This window comes from Lissotriton vulgaris, chromosome 6, assembly GCF_964263255.1.
Source record: "Lissotriton vulgaris chromosome 6, aLisVul1.2, whole genome shotgun sequence".
NCBI classification, from domain to species: domain Eukaryota; kingdom Metazoa; phylum Chordata; class Amphibia; order Caudata; family Salamandridae; genus Lissotriton; species Lissotriton vulgaris.
In genome coordinates, this window is record NC_141694.1 from 489,186,995 (window position 1) to 489,210,440 (window position 23,446).

Sequence of the window (23,446 nt, forward strand, 5' to 3'; positions counted from 1 at the left end):
AGGCACTGTATCAGCGCTAACGATACCCAGCCAGCGTGTTCAGGAAAGAGCAGGGCAGGAGGGAGCGACCGTATCCAACAGAGTCAGGATGGTCACAGCGTCACAATGTACACGGGGAAGCCTTGCCTCTGAGTGGGAGGGAGGAGCTGCTGGGAGGCAGGTGCGTGGTGTAGGGGGGCGGGCTCCGGCCACAACAACAACAACACAGGTAATGGAGGCAAGGGAGGTAATGTGGTTGTAATGGATGTAGAGGATTACATCAGGGAGGGCATGAGACAATTGAATGTTACGGATTGTTATGAAGTCTCTTCCCTACAGACCATTGAAAAATGCAACAGTACTTATTGCGAGATGCTAAATGAATGGCGCCAGAGTGGCATCATAGAATGGAATGAGTGCGCATTTCTTTTAAACCGCAACCCTAAAGTAGCAGTGTTGTATTTACTGCCCAAGTTACATAAGAATTCTACCAATCCCCCGGGCAGGCCTATCGTGTCTTCGATAGGCTCCTTGTTGGAGAACACGTCGAAATATATCGACTTTTTTCTTTGTCCTTTCGTTGAGAAAATACCTTCCTATCTAAAAGATAGCAGGGATTTTATCAATAAGCTGACAGACTTTATATGGCATGACAATTGCATACTCATTACACTTGATGTATGTAGTCTATATACATCAATTAGACACAAAGACGGCATCAAGGCCTGTCGCAAATTCCTGAGCACCCGATCAATCTCGTATCTTAGCCATACTGAGATGATCATTCAAATGATGACGTTCTGTTTGGAGCAAAACTTTTGTCTTTAATGATGTGTACTATAGACAACGACAGGGTACAGCGATGGGAACTTGTTTTGCTCCCAGCTTTGCCAATCTATTCATGGCAAGCTGGGAGCAGCAAGTAGAGAGGACCCATCCGATGTACCGCAGCCATGTGAGAATGTGGCTGCGGTATATTGACGATCTGTTGATCATCTGGGAGGGCTCACAGATTGAAGCGGAGAGCTTCATCGCTGACCTCAACAGAAATGATCTCAACCTTGCCTTAGAGGGCCAGATGAATACTCACACCATGGTATTCTTGATCTGGTTGTCAAAGTATCTGGCGATAAGTTAACTACCAGATTACATCGGAAGGAGACTGCCGGCAACACACTGTTGCACGCTGAGAGTGGACACCCTAAAGCCTTGATCCGGAGCATTCCCTTTGGCGAGTTCCTCCGGGCCCGGAGGAACTGCAGTACGGGATCAGGACTTTTTGATTGAGAGTGAGTGCATGAAAGAACGCTTCACTGAGAGGGGATATCAATCCTCTATCATAGAGGCAGCATTTAACAAAGCTAGCAAGATAAGCCACTCCTCACTGTTGGTTGCTGATAATAAATCGACAACACCAGGGAAGGATGTTATAAGATTTATTTCCACCTTCCACTCCAGATCCTGGCAGGTACAGAGCAGTCTCAAACGCCGTTGGAATGTACTCAAGACTGAACCCACTTTGATGGATGCCTTGGGCAACAATCCAAATATGACCTACAGGAAGGCCCTTTCACTTAAAGACAAACTGAGTAAGAATGAGGTGAGCACTAGTACAGCAAGAAGTAGTGATATCCAAGGCTTCTATACTTGCATGAAATGCAAAGCATGCAAGTTTAGTAATAATGTCAAAAAAGTATTTTTTCCTGTGGAAGCTGTAGATAATACCATCAGCAAACATTTGACATGCCTATCCGAATATTGTATTTATGTTTTGGTGTGCCCTTGTTCTAGGAAGTACGTTGGGAGCACGATGTTCCCAGCGAAGAAACGTGTCTTAGAACACATGAGAGCAATTGATAATAAAGATCAAACATCACCAGTTGCCCGTCACTTCGAAGAACTTCATAGGAGAAATAGAAATCTGCTCAAGTTCTTCGTAATTGACAAACTCCCAAATATGAACAAGATTCGGAAGCTAAGACAAATGGAGAATAGATACATTCTCGAGCTGGATACTCTAATACCCAGAGGCCTTAATTCTGAGGAAGAAATGAAATGGCACTTAGGAGATTGATTAGAACTATGTTACCAGGGTGTTATCCACAAATGTATCTGAGCTTGATAATTGAGTGGGGTTTACTTACGGAAATTGCTTTATCTGAATATGTCATACTTGTATATTGTCAGTTGTCAAGATAGAGCTATGCCCAAGGTCAACCAAGTGCTTCGTTGAATGTTCTAAACTGTTTTATTTTACGTTACACACATAGAATTTGATTTTAATTTACTAGGAGTGAAGACTCAGGACCCACTAAGGGCCAGATGTGGTGCATATTAGAACGCATTACTGTCTTTATCTGATCAGCCCCCCCCCCCTTTTTTTTCTTAATTCTAGGATACGGGAGTGTAGCGGTTCACCGGACAAGAATCCCACTGGGGCGGTGATATTGGATTACTATATTTTTTGGACTTTATTTTGAAACTCTCACTTGGGAATATCAAATATGTCCCGTCAATATGTTTTATGACAATGTAAAACATAACAACATGTAGTAATGCTATTAATTTGAACGTTGCCTACTGGGGAAATGTTATTTTGTCTGCAATAAGCTGGTTAGGCTGCGCATGTAATTTATTTACCGCATGACTCGTCTATAGTATACAAGTCATAACGTTATGCAAATTCGGTCACTATATGGTATGTTATGGTTTAAATATACATATAAGTCGGGACCTGGAAAGTCTTCAGTTGTTATGTGAACAGCTCCCCGTTGACTAGCAACGATTATCAGTTAGATTGGTCTAAGAAAAATAAGTATTCATACTGGTGATATTACAAAGCTGGTCGAATGTTATAAGTATAACATTTACCCCACTCCAAGATGGCGGCGAGAATGTGGGCGTGAGTCCTCGGTTTATTTTTATCATTTGTCACATGTAACTTTATTTAATGTTTGTGCACATTCACTGAAATTACCCGTGACCAAGGCGAGTGTTTCGCTGAAACGCGTTGGGGTTTTTTCCTTTGCCCGTATTCACTATGCAGCAATTGGAATAATAAACTAATTTGGAAAGCGCAAAAAGTGATTGGAGTGATCTACTTCCTATAGAAGAGTGCATTTGCGTAGCGGTGGCTACGCGCTGTGAACGGTAATTTAGACACAGGGTTACCTCTGCCCCTGAGATGCACCGCTGTCCTGGTGTCCCGGCGACTATGCGGAAGATGTGCACTATATATATATATATATATATATATGCCACAAATCTCCTTCCGTCGAAAGAAGAGTAGAAGCCACACAAGGGGGAAAATTTCAAGGGAGACGCTTTATTGGTGTCACAGCAACAGGCAAATGCATTTCGGCCGCCAGGCCTTCTTCGGTGCCCAAACACTGCTGTAAATGGGCAAACTCCAGCCTAGAACTGCTATAAACATCATGTCCAGTCCTGATAGGCTAACATCACGTCCCTCCCACTCCAGCCGGAGTGGACAGCCCAAATATATATATATCCTGATTTTCGCCTCTAGCACACAAGAATCGATTCTCCCAAGAGACGATACGTACCCAAGTCATGCTGAATATTTTTATTTTCTGTTACTCGCCCAACACCACCGCCATGACGCGTTTCGGTCCCTCTCGGACCTTGATCACATGACACATAACCATGAGCGTGAAATCCGTTACGCTCGCGGATTTTGCGGATTTTCGGGAAATCCGCAATCGCCAAATTTTGCGGATTTCCCGCAAAATCCGCAAAAAAAATCCGCGAATGTAACGGGTTCAAAAGTTGAACCCACACTCATTTAACTATTTTACAATGGCGCCAGCAAGCTGCCAGCGCCGTTGTAAAATAGTTACAAAGTTAGCTTGCACAGGAACCACTAGATAAAACGAAGCAGGTGCTTCCTGTGCAAGCTAACTTTGTAACTATTTTACAACGGCGCTTGCAGCTTGCTGGCGCCATTGTAAAATAGTTACAGGGCAGCACAGCCTTACAGGTCACTCAAGGGACCCCTGCGCCCTTCAGGGCGATTGCATAGTAACACACACATGGTCGCTCGAACTAGTTAATGCTCAAATTCAGTGACTCATTCATTAGCCCAAAAACAATCATGTGCCTCTTCCCAAATGTACCGCGGAAAATCAGCTGTGATGCTGGATAGAGGCCTTTGCATCCTTGACTTTCACGAGCGCAATACCCGTGCTGTTCCTGTGACCAGAACCTTCTTTTTCTTCATCAGCTGAACCGATCTTTCTCTGACCTTTTATACATACAAGAGGCATGTGAACTCGCATGGAAGCACCCCCCCCCCCCCCACCACAAAATCCGCAAATCATGGTCGCTCGAACTAGTTAATGCTCAAATTCAGTGACTCATTCATTAGCCCAAAAACAATCATGAGCGTCTTCGAGGCTGGACAGGTGTGCCTCTTCCCAAATCTACCGTGGAAAATCAGCTGTGATGCTGGGTAGAGGCCTTTGCATCCTTGACTTTCATGAGCGCAATCCCCGTGCTGTTCCTGTGACCAGGAGCTTCTTTCTCTTCGTGTTCGCACGGGTTGCTGCAAGTTCGCACGCGTTTTGTACAATTTCGCAATTTGCGAAATTGTACAAAACCCTCGCGAACTTGCAGAAACCCGTGCGAACATAAAAAAAAAAATCCGCAAATTCGCGAGAATTCGCGGATTTTGCGGATTGCGAGTTTGCAAATCCGCAAAATCCGCGAACGCGAGATCCGCAAAATTCGCCCATGCTTAATGACACATCACATGGGCAGATCAACACCTTTTAAAGTGACAGTGTAATTACAAACATCATAAATATGGATGAAAGACTCAGTTCCTGCTTGAATGCATTTGTAACTGAAATACAGTGCATATTGGGTTAAAACACTTTGTAAACCTCCTGTGCAAATCTGGCTGTTAAATACAGTACATAAAAAGTGCAAACGTGCCAAGTTCATGTGCAAATTGCAATCATAGTAAACATTCACAATAAATATTTACAAAACCGGGTAAAAGACATCAATAAATAATTATGTTCATTATCCATGATAAAAACATCCCATTATTAAAATCAACTGAATAGAAGGAATTTTCTAAAATACATGCATGATTTAAAAAATCTATGCTAAGAAATTCCTCTACGGCTGCATCAATAATGAGTATACTCAACCCGGGGTCTTCAGTCACATCCGTGACCAGCACATAAAGAAAGTTTTTTTGCCACTAACCCATGCAGGAACACTAAAGTTAATACTCATAAATATAGCCCAAGTGGGCATATTCAAAGTCAACCACCAACAATAATGTTACTCAAAACAGTGTGTTCACACCCTAAAACCAAAATTACCAAGTGAAAAACAGTGAAACTATAAAATACTTTAAATGATTCTTTTTGTGTGCGGCATAATGACTTATTCATTGTAGATGGACTCATGAAGATATATACAGATTTAAAAAAACACCATAAATATCAGATATAGATTATAAAAACGTATAAAAATCTTCCGTAGAGTTCAAACCATTCAGACTCTTAGTGTCCATCTCAAGAATGTATTTGGTTTCTAATCTTCTTAACCTAGTATTTCTGTCACCACCGCGCCTCAAGGGTGGAATGCAGTCCACTACATAATATTTCAACAGATCAGGGTCCTTTGCATGTACTGCTGAAAAATGGCGCGCCACAGGGTATGACTTGTCCCCATTTTTAATAGCCTGAAGGTGTTGTAGAACTCTTATGACACTGGGGTCTAGTGCTCCCTACATATTTCAATCCACAGGGGCACTCCAGAACATATATCGCATACTCGGTCTTGTACGTAGGTTTTTTATCAATTTTCCTAGGTGTACTGTGAAAGGGGCTCAGATATTAAGTTTTATTTATACCCTGTCTGCATGCTTTACATGTAGCACACTTGATGAAACCCTTGCTTTTCATCAACCAGTCTGGAGAAGATTTAATTTCAGGACTACTGGACACCAGAGTGTTACTCATGGAACTGGCTCTCCTGAAAGTCAGGTTGAGGGAACGTGTTAGTTTCTCACCCAAAGCTGGATCATTCTTAATCAGTGGCCAATTCCTGGTGATAATTCTCCTAATAGCCTGATGCTGATCGCTATACGTTAGTATAAGTCTCAGGGGTTGTTCATGAATCGGAATGTCTTGTTTTCCCTCTAGTCACCAATGCCTGTGTTCTACTTTGTGCATTGGCTCTTCTGGTCGCATTTTCAATGACCTTGGGGCTATATCCTCTTTCAATGAATCTCATACAACATTCCTTCTGTGCCTTGAGACAGTCTGTCTCCATGCTACAGATTCTTCTGATCCGCAGCATCTCCCCGTAAGGGATGCTGCGGATCAGATGGGCCGGATGGTTGCTATCTGCATGCAGTACAGAATTGCCGGACGTGCTTTTTCTGTGCAATCTAGTGTTAAGAGAGTTCTCAAAGACAAATAATTCAACATCAAGGAACATAACCGAGGTCCTGCTGATGTGGCTTGTAAATTGTAAGTTCATATTATTGATGTTCAGCGAGTTGACAAAATTCTGTGCCTCATTCTCAGTCCCTTTCCAAATGAACAATAAATCGTCAATGTATCTGAACATATGTGCTACCTGATTATTGACAAATAAGAGATTTTCATCTAGCAGTGTCTGTCTTTCCCATAACCCCATGTGCAGGCAGGCGTAGCTAGGGGAAAAACATGCCCCCATAGCTACGCCTCTAATTTGCTGATATACCTGTTTGGAAAAAAAGAAATAGTTATTCTCCAGACACATGGTAATAATTGCTATCAGCATTTTGTTATGTTCCAGGTAGCACATGGGACGCTTTTGGAGAATATAATCCACAGCCTTTAATCCGTCCCTGTGATGTATACTAGTATACAGTGACGATACGTCCATTGAAACGCGTTGGGGTTTTTTCCTTTGCCCGTATTCACTATGCAGCAATTGGAATAATAAACTAATTTGGAAAGCGCAAAAAGTGATTGGAGTGATCTACTTCCTATAGAAGAGTGCATTTGCGTAGCGGTGGCTACGCGCTGTGAACGGTAATTTAGACACAGGGTTACGTCTGCCCCTGAGATGCACCGCTGTCCTGGTGTCCCGGCGACTATGCGGAGGATGTGAACCTTATATTATATATATATATATATATATATATATATATATATCATATTTAAATAACGAAGCAAACCACATTCACTGGATGATGTCATCAGTGATGTCATTTGAGATGTCATCAGTGATGTCACTGACCAGGTCATGAGTGATGTAATATGTGACATCATCAGCAGTGGATTGCGGGTGCGCGAAATATAGTTAGTACAACTAACTATATAGGAGCAATTTCAATGGTTTTGTATGAGTGAAATGTCCAGCTAACTATAACACCCCTAAAACATATAGTTTTTTGAGTGAACTTCAAAGGTTTTTTAAATGCTAATTCCTAACTATATAAGCCTGATACCTATGGTTTTTTCAGTGAATATATATATATATATATATATATACATACATACATACATACATACACACACATTTTAATGTTGTTTATTTTCCATCTGGGAAAGCCTTTCTGTTAGAGAGCATTGCATAAATAAAACCCCAAACCTTATTCTGAAAACAATATTTGATGTGCTTCATTTTATAAAGTGAAATCCCTTTCCAGGGGATGTTGTGTAATGTTTATTGCTTCGTCGTGTACGAGCTACCGTTTGGGAGAGTGGTATTCTGTATTATCTGGGAGTATGAAGCAAGACAACATGATCACATGTAAATATAAGTGCAGGCTGAGTGAGTTTCACTACTGGCTAATTCAGCCCAGCATCTGTCACAGGTAGCCTGTCAAAGATGGGGACCTTTATTTAACTGCTTATGCCCAATGATTGCCTTAAAATATAATTGTACATTCAATTCCTATTTTGTTTTTGGCTACATTGCAAGTCTGTAATGCTTAAATGTATTTACATAATAGGCGAAAACTTGACCAAAATATAACTTTGCATTAGTTTGGCCTAAGGAAGAGTTTAGCAATTCTTAATAGAGGTAAACAAAGGGCTGAGTACAAATATAACATTCATTTGGTCATATATCCACACCTCATGTACTTTAAGTTTGGGCATAATTCTCTGAGCCAGCTCTTAGCTAGATCCAGGTTTTGAACTACCCTGGTGGGCCAAATTAATTAATCTGCTGGCCACCAGGAGGATCAAAGCTGTCCCCAAAGAAATTAGGCTTATTCCTGAGAGAAAAAAAAGGGCAGGATATGGATATGTTCATTACATTTCATATTGCCTCACAAGCCAGGGAAACAATAGTGGAGAGGCCAGACCTGTCACCAGTCTCTCCAGGAGGCCCCTTTGAAATTTGGTGGGAATGAACTTTCTTGGCTGCGGCAGTTATGGGTAGGGCTTACAGTACTCAGAAAGGTAAAGCGTGACAACTTGAAGTTGCCATTTTGGGAAGTCCCAAGATGATGTTCACGAGGGATGGGGATAGATGGATTGACATGTTATCTTGGGATTGAGCAGAGGTGCCCACTTTCTGAATCTTTACATCTTCACTTTAGGGAGCGACTTTGAGAAGCACTAGATCCTACAGGACTTCAAGGACAAATGAGCCTATCATGAACAGACCCATGTCTGGAGTGGTGGGTTCAAACAGAGAAACAGGACCTGGGTTATGAGGAGCTAAAAGGCAGGAGGGCTGGCCCTGTGCTCTCCCACATCACGAGGAAAGCAGTGCAAACATCAGCAACATAAAGATCACACAATTTTAGTAACCAGGAGGCCAAAAACAAGCTCTGTTCATGGTTGGTGACCACCAAGAGGGGCAAAACACAGTTTATCGCATTGAAATCAACCCAAAGGGGCCACAGAAAGCAGCAACTGTCGCCCTCCTTCATTTTGCTTAAACCGCTTGACGGTAACCAGTGGCACTGGGCTCACAAATCTGGTAGGTAACAGCACATGTGGTGCCACCTTCCCACTCCTGTTAATTATTGCTGATGGAACCAGTGCCCAGGGTTTCCATGAGAAGCAGGGAACCTACTTCTGCTACCTTTGCATGTGTCTGCGGAAACAGTAATGGTGGGGTGGTGTAGAGAAACTCATTTGCGGCCGATAACAAAACTGCCAGCATCTTTCAATTAAATTTAAAAAAAAGCTTCACATTTTGTGGCCACTTGAAAGAGATTGTCCCAGAGGTAAGGAGTGCCTTAAAAGTATATGGGTCTCTCGGAATTTTGCATTATTGGTTCTGTGGTGCCCCACAACTAACGTGGGATATTGGATCTGGGGGCTGTCAGGAAAGCATGACATCCCATGACCCTACCCAATCACAATTTAGAATGTCATCCTAAGTCTCCAAAGGTAGACCCCAGTGACCTGGGGAGGCTTTTCTGTTATAGCAAGCACTCCTCTGGGTAGAATTGTTAGTGTAATGGTTCTGGGGTTATTGTCAGGTCCTGATGCTTTGTTGCAGCAGGTGTAAAGATAGAAGAATTACTCCTGCATCGCATATTACCGAATAATGGCTGCATTATTAACAGTAATAATAACAGTGAATCACTGCATGTATATTTTTGAAAGTTATTGGGAGATAGTATCATCCTGAAATGTTTTGATATAGTTTGCACTAGATTTTGACGTTATAATGCTGCTTTTCACTGCTGTGGTTACAACCTCACATTATTAACTGCACACCCTAAATTGTGTTAAGCATCTAGTGGGGTATTGTGGGTTTAGGATTTAGGGCTTGTTGATGTGCAGACCATCAGAGCTGCCTCGCACGAAAGGTGTACAGGGTTCTTTTAGGGGGTTACCTTATCTGTGGGAATTTCTTTAGCCTCCACCCCCTGTTGGGTTTTGAGGCGCATTAGAGGTTGTCATCATAGATATATGCTACCTGCCATCCTGATTATACGTGTGGATTTGTGCATTGTATTTAGTAGTGTTTGTAATAAAGTACTTTTCTCTTTTATAAGAAATACAGTGGTTAATTGGGTGTTTGGTGCATTTCTGAGGGCTGAGCCCCTAGCCAACAGCACCTCCCCTAAGTAAGCCTTTGGTACCCTCAGAGTCAATTACTAAAAAGGGGTTCCTGGATCCCTGTAAAGGCATGAGAATGCCTGTCAATCCTGGGATTCTTCTCAAGGCATGATTAGGAATCACAGTAGCCAGAATTAAAAAAAGCCACTGGACCATCCTTTTCATTCTGCCAGATCAGAAGGCCTTCATCTAGTGGACAGATTTTGGAGTGGTGAAAAGTGAGACCCAGCGGAGCATCACACATCCTAACAAATTAGTGGTACTCTGAACTGCGTTTTAACAAACATAATCTATTCTATGAAATGACTGGTACCTGGGAATCTATTATTAATAAACATTTATATGCATTTCTCTCTAGGTTTTTGTCTTAAGTTAGGAACATTCTGAAGGGAAGATTCACACACATCCGTTTTCCTGCATGTGTGTGTGTTTTATGTCCTGGATAACAAGCTATTTCCACAAGTATAACCATACTCACAGCGCCTCTAAATGTAGCCGCTCCTCTGACACATCCAGACTGATTTGCACTTGATTGGGTCTAAACTGAGGTGGCATGATGGCCTAAAAATAACGGAGTGGAATGCGGCCCAAGCGATTATCAGTGGCTCAGATGAATGTAAGCATTCCATCCATCACCTTGTTATTGCATTCAACATCCTTAAACTACAATCTACACGATTAAAAATAATCACGTTTCCAAAAATGGCCAACTAGTAAAACCAACTTGCAAAGTGATATTAATGGCTACACAATCCTTAATAAAGATCCCACATTGGTTTCCTGTTTAAAAGGCTCCCTCAAGCCGGTTGAGCTGAGGAGCTCGTGGAGAGGCACCTGCGCGCCTTGAGAGGTACTGTGACCTGAGAATACTTTGGAACCTGCTCAGCAACCCCAAATATTTGATGCCTAATCTGACGACGAATAATGATCCAGAAACACGTGTATAGAGATGGCTAGTACAACTTTGTAATTACTCAAGACAATCCTGCAAGCACACACGCTTGGTGAACTGCATTTACCACAATGCTCAGGGGTGACCCGCTGGGAGGTGAAGCAGTGTGATCTCACATTGGTTTCCTTTTTACAGGGCTCCCTCGAGCCGGTTGAGCTCGTGGAGAGGCACCTCCGCGCCTTGAGAGGTACTGTGACCTGAGAATACTTTGGCAGCCTGCTCAGCAACCCCAAATATTTGATGCCTAATCTCTACTGACGACGGATAATGATCCAGAAACACATGTATAGAGATGGCCAGTACAACTTTGTAATTACTCGAGACAATCCTGCAAGCACACACGCTTGGTGAACTGCATTGACCACAATGCTCAGGGGCGACCGCTGAGAGCAGTGTGATCCCACATTGGTTTCCACACTTAGAGAGTGCCACCACTCCTCCATAGGCTCTGCCCATTCCCGCCCACAAAACTACATCAGCATAGGAAAATAAAATTATTACTTCCAAATCTTCCTCTTGAGTCTGCCAGTGCACCTTGGCATATATTGCTGCTGGTGGTATTTTAGCTATAAAGGCATAAATGCCCTAATTCTGAACAGTATCTGCGACAGAAGCCACAACTCCAGCAAGATACCATCTGGTTGGAAGGAGTGCCTGCTGCATCAATTGAGGTGAAAGCTGCAACAATACCTCAGCAAAGTGACTAGAGGCATGATATATCTCTTGCTTTCAAATCTCAAATGTTACCATCCAGAATGATACTCTGGATACCATTGAGTGGAGGAAAGGTCAGCACCAACTTGTGCTCCTGCAGGAAACGGATGGCAATGCAAAGTAGAGGTGGAAGTGGGGATGGTGGGTGAGGAGGAACAATGGAATATGGTGTCAGAAGGACATCTCAAAAGTACTGAATGGGGCATAAACTTTGTAGACTTTTTCGCAGTGCTCCGATTTCTTTTTTTGTGCTTCACCGTGGACTCTAAGCAAAATAAAAATGGGAGGCTTCTCATCTGTGCTTCTTCGTAAGATGGGCCTCACCACTGGCTGACTCAGTTGCATCCCCCTTTTCAACAGTCGCCTGTAGAGTGCAGGAACCAGGCTCAAAAGCTGAGACAACAGGACTGGCTCAAACAAGTTATCAGGCATGATGGGCAAATGGTCTTTAAACGGGGTGCTTTTATCTTCTGTGGGGTTAGTCATGCCACTTGCTTATAGCCAATGAGAACAACCTTTATAAAGAAGAATCCATGGGATGCACCTTGCTACCTTACTGACAGAACTATGCTTGGTAATATATCTAGACCCGGACTCCTGTTGATTGAGATGAAATCCAACATCCCTTGCCAGATAAGTGCACCCATACTCTCAAGATAGATCTTTCCAGAGTAACCTCTTGCTTATTGTAGTACACAGAGAACAGGCATGCACCAGACCACCATTAACCAGACAAGAGAGACAGACTAAGAGTCCCCTGTTGGAAAAAATGCAGACGGTACAACACATTACTTAAAGCTGGATCTCTGCAGCATACGATACCCATTTGAATGCAGAAGTAGATGTAGGGGACAATCTGGAACAATTAGCCTCTTAAAGAACGCCAGAAACGGTGCTAGGTCCCAATAAAGAAATTCACTGAGAGTGAAAGAAGTGGGTTCAGGCCACACCAAAGCATGGAATTAAAGGAAACTTGGAAGGCCAAGTAAAGTGTAGGAATGCAATTTGCAATGTAAGTCAAACATATATGTTTGTGATAGCAGCATGCAAATGCTTTGCAAATAAACAACTATGTCTGAAGTTTATATTTCTACCACTAAGTGGCATATAAACCCACAGGTTGTGAACAGGAAAAAACACAAAATATAAGTACTAGAATATAAAAAATGTAAATATTCAGAGGGTAAACATATGGGCAGGTAGACAGCATAGCTCACTAGTCAATGTAACACCTATCCGCATGGTTTTAGGGATGTACATGGAAGCTAGCTAGGAGGAAGAGGGATGGCGTATAGCAGAATAATCTGTTGCAAGAGGACTGGGGGAGTACGAGTCCGATTAAAAATGAATGAGTCCTGTGCAGATCTCAATCTATGACTTGAGACAAACTACTTTTTCATGCCTCACATGGGGTATTAATATGAGACAATACTTTGCTTCTAATCAAGTGGTCAATCTCTGAAATAAAGCCATAAAATCAGTACTTATCCTTTAAAATCCACAACACAGGGATGGCACTCCCCAAAGGAGCTCAAAAGATCTTGTGGTGAAACCTCAGAAAAATACATTCAGACATGTGTGATCAAAGACATGGTAGTTTCAACGCCCTGTGGAAGTAAATTTATACAGATTCAGTATATTACAGACAGACAGTGTAATAGTTTAATTGCACCGTACGTACATTTGACTTTCTACGGGGTTAGATCCAGGCTTCAGGTTATGTTCCCATCTCGCTTTGGACCTCTGTGTGATTAGAGATTCTTCTAAAACTTCAGGGACTCCTTGGGCTTTGGCAAAAAGAGAAGCACCACGATCTGTCAGCAGCAAGTGATCTGTCTGCGAAAAGGAGGATAAAGCAAGTCAATAAAAGGATTTATTAACATTCCACCACAGTATATAGTTTAAGGAAATGTAAGCTGATATTGGTGATCCTGGCAATAAGGAATTGTAGCTGTGGTGCACTATGGGTTTGTACATTTCTAGATCACTTTGAAGAGTTTAAGTGGGCTGTAAAACACATTTCAGGTTAGCTCAAAGTAGGAGTCTTCTTTTTTTTAGAAATTTCAAATTATGTAATTGATTCTAGTAGCTCAAGATAGTCTAAGACTTGCATACTTTCCTTTGTGGATGAGAACCACACATATATGGCAGTGAGCAGCTATGGTAGCTATTCCAAGAGGTGGGCAAACAGCCTTTTGATAGTGACCAAAGAGAGACGTTCAGCAGCCAGTTTTCACTGAAGGTATCCGAGTTTAGATTATTTATGCCCAAAAAAGGAATATATACACATACATACATATATACATATACATATATATATATATATATATATATATATACATATACATATACATACATACACACATATACACATACATATTATATATACATATATACATTTAACACCAAAGTCTCTGCACTTCCAAGCTGGCTGGCGAACAGAGACACGGACCCAACGTTGAGAGGCAAGTTGTTTTATTTTTCTCCCAAACTTCGAACTTGACGCGTTTCGGGTACCATGTACCCTTGGTCACAAGTCCAATTAGAAACATTACTCGCCATATTTAAATGCAAACCCAGTGTTGTTGTGCTCAAACCACGTGACCAATAGACCGACAAAACACTAGTATTTTTTGTTACAAAGCACCAGAGAGTCTGTTTTTCAAACATTTTAGCCATCTCAAGAAACAATTCCTACATAAATGCAATGGTAATTTATAATGAGAATATGTTATTCATATAAAATACTTCATAGTTATAAAAACCTTAGATAAAAGAGTTCAAGCACATGTATATATACATATAGCCATATAAGAGAAAGCTTAAACCTTCTCTCCTTCTAATGTTCTGCGTAATACCTATAGAATTCATGAAACATATAATAAATATGTATTAAAAAACATGAAAACCGCAGTACACAAAAGAGGTAAATGACTGCAAAAATGTAAATAGATATATCTGTTTGCTTTCATTTATAAATATCACAGTCAATTTGCAAAAGATTTTTCTCCCGGCATGAATGCCTATATTGAACTTCTATATATCCATACTAATATTATAAAGAGAGAGCCCAAACATTTGAGGCGGGTAATCTCAGTAACCACAGCACCAATCACAACACCCAATACAGCGTTGGAAAGGGCAGTTGCAGCAGAAGGACATAGGCTATGCAAACGGCCAACATATACATTTAAAAGGTAAAAGAACTGTGCCAGCAAAGTAGTCCCTTGTGGGCGTGTCTGCGTTCTGCTGTGGGCGTGTGCTGGGGGCGTGACAAACGCTGGGGGCGTGTGGTAAGTTCCGCCCTTCATGCCATGTGAGTCGTAATTGCGCCTCATCAAGGGGCACGCTGGGGGCGTGACACGCTGGGGCCGTGACAAACGCTGTGGGCGTGTGTCCGCACTGTGGGCGTGTGTCCGCCCTTCATGCCATGTGAAGCGCCAATTACGCAATTGTGCCGCATCAAGGGGCACGCTGGGGGCGTGTGCTATGTTCCGCACTTCATGCCATCTGGGTCGTACATTAATCAGATCGTCTGCTGTGGCCGTGTGCTGGGGGCGTCACAAAGGCGTTCACCTCGAAGCGTGGTAAGTAACCATTCGCAATACTCCCTTAGGGGACTGCCCGTTGTCTCACACATACTGGGGGTGCCGAATGCAGTGTGTGCCTTGGCCTGGGTGCGTTTGAAAGGGCCGAACGCAGTGTGTGGCTTGGCCTGGGTGAGTCTAAAAATCACTCGGGCCGAAGAGCGCGGTGTGGGTCATAAATAAATAAGAACAGCGGGAAACAATCATTCAAGACTCACACAATTCTAATTGTTAGACGGTCGCCACTGGCCCTCAAGCGGGGGCACACGAGACTGAGCGTGTCTGCTGGGACAATTACTGCAGCCTCTCATGCGCGCTGTTACTGAACTATCACATTAAACCAAATGACATACGCCTGCTAACATCAGCCAGGGCTGTAGCTGGGTTCAGGCGGCGGATCACTACACTAATTACATGCGCCTGCTAACATGAACCAGGGCTGCAGCTGAAATCAAGCGGGGGGACAAGCGCCTGCTAACATCAACCAGGGATGCAGCTGGGCCTCACGCGGGGAACACGCAAATGACCGTATCTGAATACACACATTCTATTTCATACCCGGACAATGTCGGGACGGGCTGCTAGTCTTGTAATAGAGATGTATATATATATATATTCTTTTTATTTCATTGCAAATTGGAGTATGGGGATAAGACCAAGATCTACACAGCGAGATGACACTGTCTAGGCAATAACCTCTGGCATGTGAAGGAGTTTATTAAAAAAAAAATCAATGTTGATTTGATGCTTTTGCAAGTTTGTGTGTATTCTTTGGAGAAAAGCATTGATTGGTTTTCCCATCAGACACACATCACATCTGCAGTTATTCAACTTCCTGCCACAGCACACCCGCCCCCAACCCACCACAACTATATTATGTCTCTACAAGAAGAAACTTGGACTGTAGGTAGCTGACCTGCGCTGCCTCAATGATAAATATAAAAAGCAGAATTAAAATAAAACGGGGTGGGTGTACGTGTATGGTTATTTAGAAATTCAAAACAAGTATGCCCAGCCCTACAAGGGCATTGATTTTCTTGCGGAGCTTAAAAAAGAATCCTGTGCTGTTTTCAAGGGCTTTATTGCCACCCAATCCTACCACACGCTAGGCTCACTGTCCTTAAAAAAACATTTGAAGGTTGTGGCTACCTCACCTCCATGTTTCAAATTAAGTGAACGTTCGAGTGGTTCATAAAATGGGCAACGTACTTTATCAAGGCATACCTACTGCCTAGACATACACAGATAAACAATTCTAGGTAGGCATAATCAAGATACTGCCCTGTCTAGCGTCAGCAGTGGATAATTACTTATTTTATTATGTGCATTCAAAAGAGAAAACCCAGCTCCAGAAGTCAGCAGATTGCTGAACAATGCACCAACATACTTAGTCATCAAGTGAGAATACAAAGACATGAAGGTATGTTTACGAGGAGTACACCGTACATGAATGCACAAGTAGCAGAGTTCAGAAACACAGGTTTGGTGAAGCAGGAGGAATTACTTCTAGGAATGGTAAGAAGATTGTGAAAAGGGAGGATTTCTTTCCTGAACTCCACCAACAAATGTCTAGAAGATGGTAATGCGAAAGTCTTGGTTTATATTCAACTTAAGTCTACTCTTTGTCTTTTGCATTCCAGCTGGCCAGGGATGGGCTACTAGAATCACGTATAACCCCCAAAGAGTGGGACAGCGCATCCAGAAACCACACGAGTCCTTATGTGTGGAAAAAGTGGCTTTAATGAGACAGGTTCAACCTACAGTTATACAGACCCTGGCACCTAGCCATACAAACTGTTGAAAACCCAGCCTCAATAGAGATTATAAAAGCTAACCACCAACCTCTCTCCTCCCCTAAAGAACCCTTAACATGCCTATGTCGAACACAAACAGTCCAATTTCTTCTCACTCAAAGCTTCACAACTCTGGCTTTTCCTCAAAACGTTTGCCTTCCTCTTGCCTTTCAAATTGTCCCTTCCGCCACCGTGCATGTCTCAACTGGGGTTTAACCTGACCAGCTTCCTGAAAGAACTTTAAAACCTATTCAAATATCCACCACCAGAAAAACATCCTGAGTTTTTTCTGCCCCAGAAATCACCCCAAGTGCTTCCGGCTGTTATTAATAAAACTCCGACAACACGGTCCTCAAATAGAGCAAACAATTCCATTCCAATCACAGACAGATGGACTCCATCATCCCTAAAAATGTGTACCTCCTCATTTCCGATATCATCATGCTTGATCACAAACATACCTTCCTCCCTCCATTTCTCTGTTGCATTACCGCCTGGAACTGTCAATAGATCCCGTCACCTCTCCACTCTCTATGTGGCATAAATCCCATCTGCATAATCGTTGTCCGTACCCACATTTGCTGGACCCCCAGCAAATTGTCCTTTGCACATTCTATCAGGGCCAAACACTACATCTGAACTAAATAGTTTTCTTCCAAATGCAGTACCATTCCACCAGTGCAAGGGAAGGCTTTCTGCAATGAATCCAAATTAGGCAGCACTTCGAACCAGCGCATTCCACTATTGCCAAACCATTTTATCTGAGCTTCTAAATAAATAAAAACCCACTAGTTTGCCAGACTCCCTTGTTTCAGCCTACTGTACTGACCATTTTACAAAGGACAATACCCGTAAATCCAGGGCTCAATGGGCTCTTGCTCAGGTCTTGCAAAGCACAGTAACAGTCTCTACTATGCCAAACCCCATCTCATAACGCTTGTAACAGTGGGACATCCCTATCCCCACCCGATGTATGCCTTTTCCGGCCAGTCTCGCATCTCTGCCTCAGTCGCCATCCCTATTTGAAAGGAATGTGTGCGGAATTCCACTCCAGGTAAACTGCTCAGCACTCCCAGAACCTGAGAAATGAAACACTGCCCCATTCAGCATGCCTAAAAACCCCATCTTCGAAAATCCCCCTCCCTATAAACGTCTGCTACCAATGCAGCGGGCCATCCCCTTCATTCAGATAACAGAGGCGGACTCCTCTCCCACGACCCTTCTCGTCTGTTTTAGACTGACAACCTCAATTTCACTTTTCCATGCACCACGCACACTTTCGCTTCTAGTATCCTTCTTGGAACCGATCAACTCTCCCACACTAAATGCCCCCCAAAGCAGCCAAACCATCAATACCACAAAAAGACAGCTCTTCTGGGCATCGCAAGTTACTTGTGGGAGAACCTCCACCACTCCTTTAAGAATCTTCAACATCACTGGTCTTCATACCCGTTCCTTAGATCTCCTTGCTTTGGCTAAACCATCCAAAATCCGCCTCCCCAACTCACCTGCTGACGGTTCATAACCCAAATAGAACGTTGCAAAAAAGGCCAAACTTGCCAACTTACCTGCAATCATCACCGCCAATAAACCCTTCTCAATCAATAACATGATGAAATTTACCACATCCGCCTGGCGCAAATATTCTCCACACCCACACTATGACTCTCAGCCCCAGACACCCAAAATTCCAGCCATGCTGGACTGTATGCTTGTTGTGAGGAATTTGAAAAAGACCTTCTGACCAGTTTCATCATGCGCTCCTGCCAAAGGCCCATAGGCGCCATCCTCTCGAACACCCAAGGCACTAGTCCACAGAATCTCTGCCACTGGGAACGAGAGCGAGTATCCACAATGCTGCTTTTCACTCATGCGACATGCTGTGCCCCAATAATCACATTCAAGTGAAAACATTACAACACATCCCAACACAAATATTCTCAACCACTTCAAAAATTAAAAGTCTCAAGCTGTCTACTGACAATGTTGACCAGTGCCATGTTGTTCACACGAAAGAGTACTTTCTTGCTGTCAAAATTGTGCCTCAACAGAAACGACCACCAATGGGAAACATTCCAAAAAGTCAGTGCTAGGTCACCACCCTTCCATTCCTCAGGCCAAGATTCTGAACATGAATGCCCTTGCACAGAACACCAAAAATAGACATCCACTAGATGAATAACTTTTAGGACCACTTCGCATCCTACCACAAACGCGCCATTGAGACTATGTTAAACTATCTCAGGAAAGTCTACCAAACTCTCAAGTCAGTTTTCATTCCTGGATTCAACTGAATTACATGGTGAGGGAGTGATGACCCCAAAAAGGCCAAGCCCAAACTTTACAGAAGGTGAACACTGCACTAACAGCTGAGCAAGGAAAATTAAGGTGTCCCAGCAAAACCTGGATATCCTTTTTTTTTTTAATCATAAATAAATGGCATTGTCATTTACATTGCCATTTATTTAACGATTAAGCTATTGGCAATGTCATTTACAATGCCAATAGCTTAATAGCTTGCAAATGCATGACCTATTGCATTTACACCCACACAGGGCCACACATACAGAGCCACACATAGAGCCACACACCCAGAGCCACAGCCACACACACCCAGAGCCACACACACACAAAGAGCTACACACACACACACACCCAGAGCTACACACACACACCCAGAGCTACACACACACACCCACCCAGAGCCACACACCACACACACACCCAGAGCCACATACACACCCAGAGCCACACACACACACACACACACACACACACACACACACACACACACACAGGAGAGCAAGCACAGCGAGGGGGCAGGGAAGCAAGCACAGCGAGGGGGCAGGGGAGCAAGCAGTGGCAGGGAAGCAAGCACAGCCAGGGGACAGGGAAGCAAGCCAGCCAGGGGGCAGGGAAGCAAGCACAGCCAGGGGGCAGGGAAGCAAGCACAGCCAGGGGGCAGGGAAGCAAGCACAGCCAGGGGGCAGGGAAGCAAGCACAGCCAGGGGGCAGGGAAGCAAGCACAGCCAGGGGGCAGGGAAGCAAGCACAGCCAGGGGGCAGGGAAGCAAGCACAGCCAAGGGAGCAAGCGGTGGCAGGGAAGAAAGCACAGCCAGGGGGCAGGGGAAGCAAGCACAGCCAGGGGGCAGGGGAAGCAAGCACAGCCAGGGGGCAGGGGAAGCAAGCACAGCCAGGGGGCAGGGGAAGCAAGCAAAGCCAGGGGGCAGGGGAAGCAAGCAAAGCCAGGGGGCAGGGGAAGCAAGCACAGCCAGGGGGCAGGGGAAGCAAGCACAGCCAGGGGGCAGGGGAAGCAAGCACAGCCAGGGGGCAGGGGAAGCAAGCACAGCCAGGAGGCATGGGAAGCAAGCACAGCCAGGGGGCAGGGGAAGCAAGCACAGCCAGGGGGCAGGGGAAGCAAGCACAGCCAGGGGGCAGGGGAAGCAAGCACAGCCAGGGGTTAGGGGAGCAAACACAGCCAGGGGTTAGGGGAGCAAACACAGCCAGGGGTTAGGGGAGCAAACACAGCCAGGGGTTAGGGGAGCAAACACAGCCAGGGGGTAGGGGAGCAAACACAGCCAGGGGGTAGGGGAGCAAACACAGCCAGGGGGCAGGGGAGCAAGCACAGCCAGGGGGCAGGGAGCAAGCACAGCCAGGGGGCAGGGGAGCAAGCACAGCCAGGGGGCAGGGGAGCCAGCACAGCTAGGGGGCAGGGGAGCAGGCACAGCCAGGGGGCAGGGAATCTGACAATTGAGTGTTTGGAAACTGCACACCTCTCTCATAAATACACTGTTTTCCTCTCAAATGGCTCACTAAGGTAAAAGCTTTTTTCCAAGTGTTTACTGCAACAGTGCTCGACTATTTTGGGAATCAAACCAGGACGCCCAGTATAAACATTTGTTTTCACGTAGCCAAAGTGGGGGAAGCAAGCTCTGAGGAAGGTAAAACCACAAGGGAGTATAACTGAGGAAAAGTCCGACTTCTAAAAAGTTTGAAAGGAAGGCGTTTTTCTGCTAATAAAACCTCATGACATCTGACCCGTAAGAAAATAGACTTTTTAAAACGGTTTATCGGCGCCACAGGTGGCTTTAACGTGCAGAATACTCCACGCTCTTGCACCTTGTATGTATATGCTGAAAGGTAACCATTTTACCAGCCTCGGAATGCGGTAAAGCAAACTCCAGCCCTGCTTGGAAGCCAACCTGCATACTGCACAAGCGCCTGAAACATTGTGTCTTAAAAAGCGAAAGTTGAACTTGAGCTCTAGTGTAAACGTGCGGACTGATAAAGGGTGTAGACACGTTGATACCTCATTTCATTGTAACAGTAAAAATGGGGAAAAACCAAAGGAAATGATGGCCAGAGCGTTGCCAATACAAGCACTCACCCCCAGTCAACTGATCTGGGTTTAATCCATCACTGTTCTTTAGCACACTCTGCCACCCCAGTTCAGACATGGCCATATGCAAATCAATCTGACCCTGTGCCTCATGGGAACAGTCCAGCCCGAACTGCCAAGTAACAGTAAAAATGGCAGCTTACAGCGCTTAGAAACCGCAAACCCTTAACACAGAGTTATTTTAAAACATGGCTTTTTGTCATTTATTGTGCAAGATATATATTTGTCAGTCTGCCGGAGTAACCTCAGAGCACAATTACAGAATATCATGCTTAAACTCTCGGTCATTTAAATCGTATTTATTTCTCAATATGGCTAAGTGGAATTAGCGTTCACCGTTTACATCAATAGCTTGGTCAACTTGTCCTTTCATCCTTCCGAGGTTGGCAAACTGAGACCTATTTAATCTGTTCATTGTGCTATACAGCATTTAAAGTGCTCTAAAACGGTAGAAGAGTGGAATGGAGCGCGGTAACAACGTCACTTTTATTGTTAATTAAACCACCGTTGCTTTCTCCAAAATGACTATGTGTTCCCCAATATTTTGTTTTGCGCTCCCAAAAAGGAATACATTTATGGCATAAAAACTAAAGTGACTCAGTAGCACCTCAACGATGGTTCAAAAACACGATTTTAACACCCTTTGGGGCACCAAAAACTATTGGCTTTGAAGAGTCAACTATTAATTTCCATTCCCCTAACGGCGGCTGCTTTGAGTACCAGTGACTTTCATGGCTGAAGGGCGAGGACCTGCTGCCACCTCATGCTATATCTCTGAATGGCACTTCTGTACCACCCCTAGCGCCGAGAGGCAGCCTGAGCCCCCTGCTGCACAAGGCGCTTCACATATTATAACAAGAAAATGTCTGTTCTCTCATCTAGGTATTATATTGTCGCAGCCTCTGTGTTAACACCAACCACGCTTCATCGCCATTCCTATGTGTACCCCTAAATCTGTTTGAATCGGAACTGGTGCTCAAGTAAAGCGCTTCAGTTCCCACAGGCTGAGGTCGCACTATATCAAACTGCGAAAAATAAATCCGACAATGTTCTTGAAAACACAAATTGTCGATATACTGTGTATGTACAAAATACTTTGATTTCCTATATCTACATTTTTTAAATAATTTTATACAGCATAGCTGCACCAGTAGTATTAGGGTTCTTTATACGAAACGAGATCAGTGCATCATATGTGAAGGAAAAATATTAATAACAGGTGCGTTTTACTGTTAGATTATAGGTACTCGGGTTTACAGATTCATATATCAGAATAAATAAACTCGAGGTCAAATATGAAAGAAGGCGAAAGGCGTTAACCCTTCCCACCCCTCGTCGATATTTGCGTACAGTCTTGCAACATTGAGATTAAAATAAGCCTCCAAGTTTTTTCAAACACTGAAAGGTCGGAAAAATCTCACGAGCAGCAGAGTTCACCATAGGTTCAGCCCACCGTTGAAACCATGGCCCTATCGTGTCCCAGTTCTGTGCGTGGGAAGCTCATCCAGCCAAAGGTGTTTTTCGGTGCACTAAGGCGAGGCTAGACGAAGGAGAGCTGAGGGCGGAGGGAAGGGGGGGGCAAGGCGAGACGAAGGAGAGCTGCGGGCGGAGGGAAGGGGTGGGCGAGAGCGGGACGAAGGAGAGCTGCAGGCGGAGGGAAGTGGTGGGCGAGAGCAGGAAGGAGAGCTGCGGGCGGAGGGAAGGGGTGGGCGAGATGAAGGAGAGCTGCGGGCGGAGGGAATGGGGGGCGAGAGCGGGACGGAGGAGTGCTGCGGGCAGAGGGAAGGGGGGGGGACGCCAAAGGAGCCGAGCAGCTCTGGAAACCAGCACCATGTTTCTCCGATGCAAAGCAGAAATGCCTCGGAGAGACATGCGGTCATTTTCGCATTCGGGGGCATGTTTTTGGGTTTGAGTGACTGATGACGTCAAAGCTAGAAAGAACGCAAAAAACACGCCCCCGAATC

The 23,446-nt window shown here is 44.2% G+C and overlaps 1 protein-coding gene across 10 annotated transcripts in view; it reads right to left on the minus strand.

The window, feature by feature from the left end:
* Positions 1-23,446, minus strand: part of ASRGL1 (asparaginase and isoaspartyl peptidase 1) — a 262,467-nt gene that overhangs the window by 87,502 nt on the left and 151,519 nt on the right. For all 10 annotated transcript variants that reach the window (XM_086926479.1, XM_086926482.1, XM_086926477.1 and 7 more), the window contains one exon: positions 13,385-13,539. In XM_086926479.1, the coding sequence (XP_086782605.1) occupies positions 13,385-13,539 (155 nt within the window). The remainder of the gene's footprint in view (positions 1-13,384; positions 13,540-23,446) is intronic.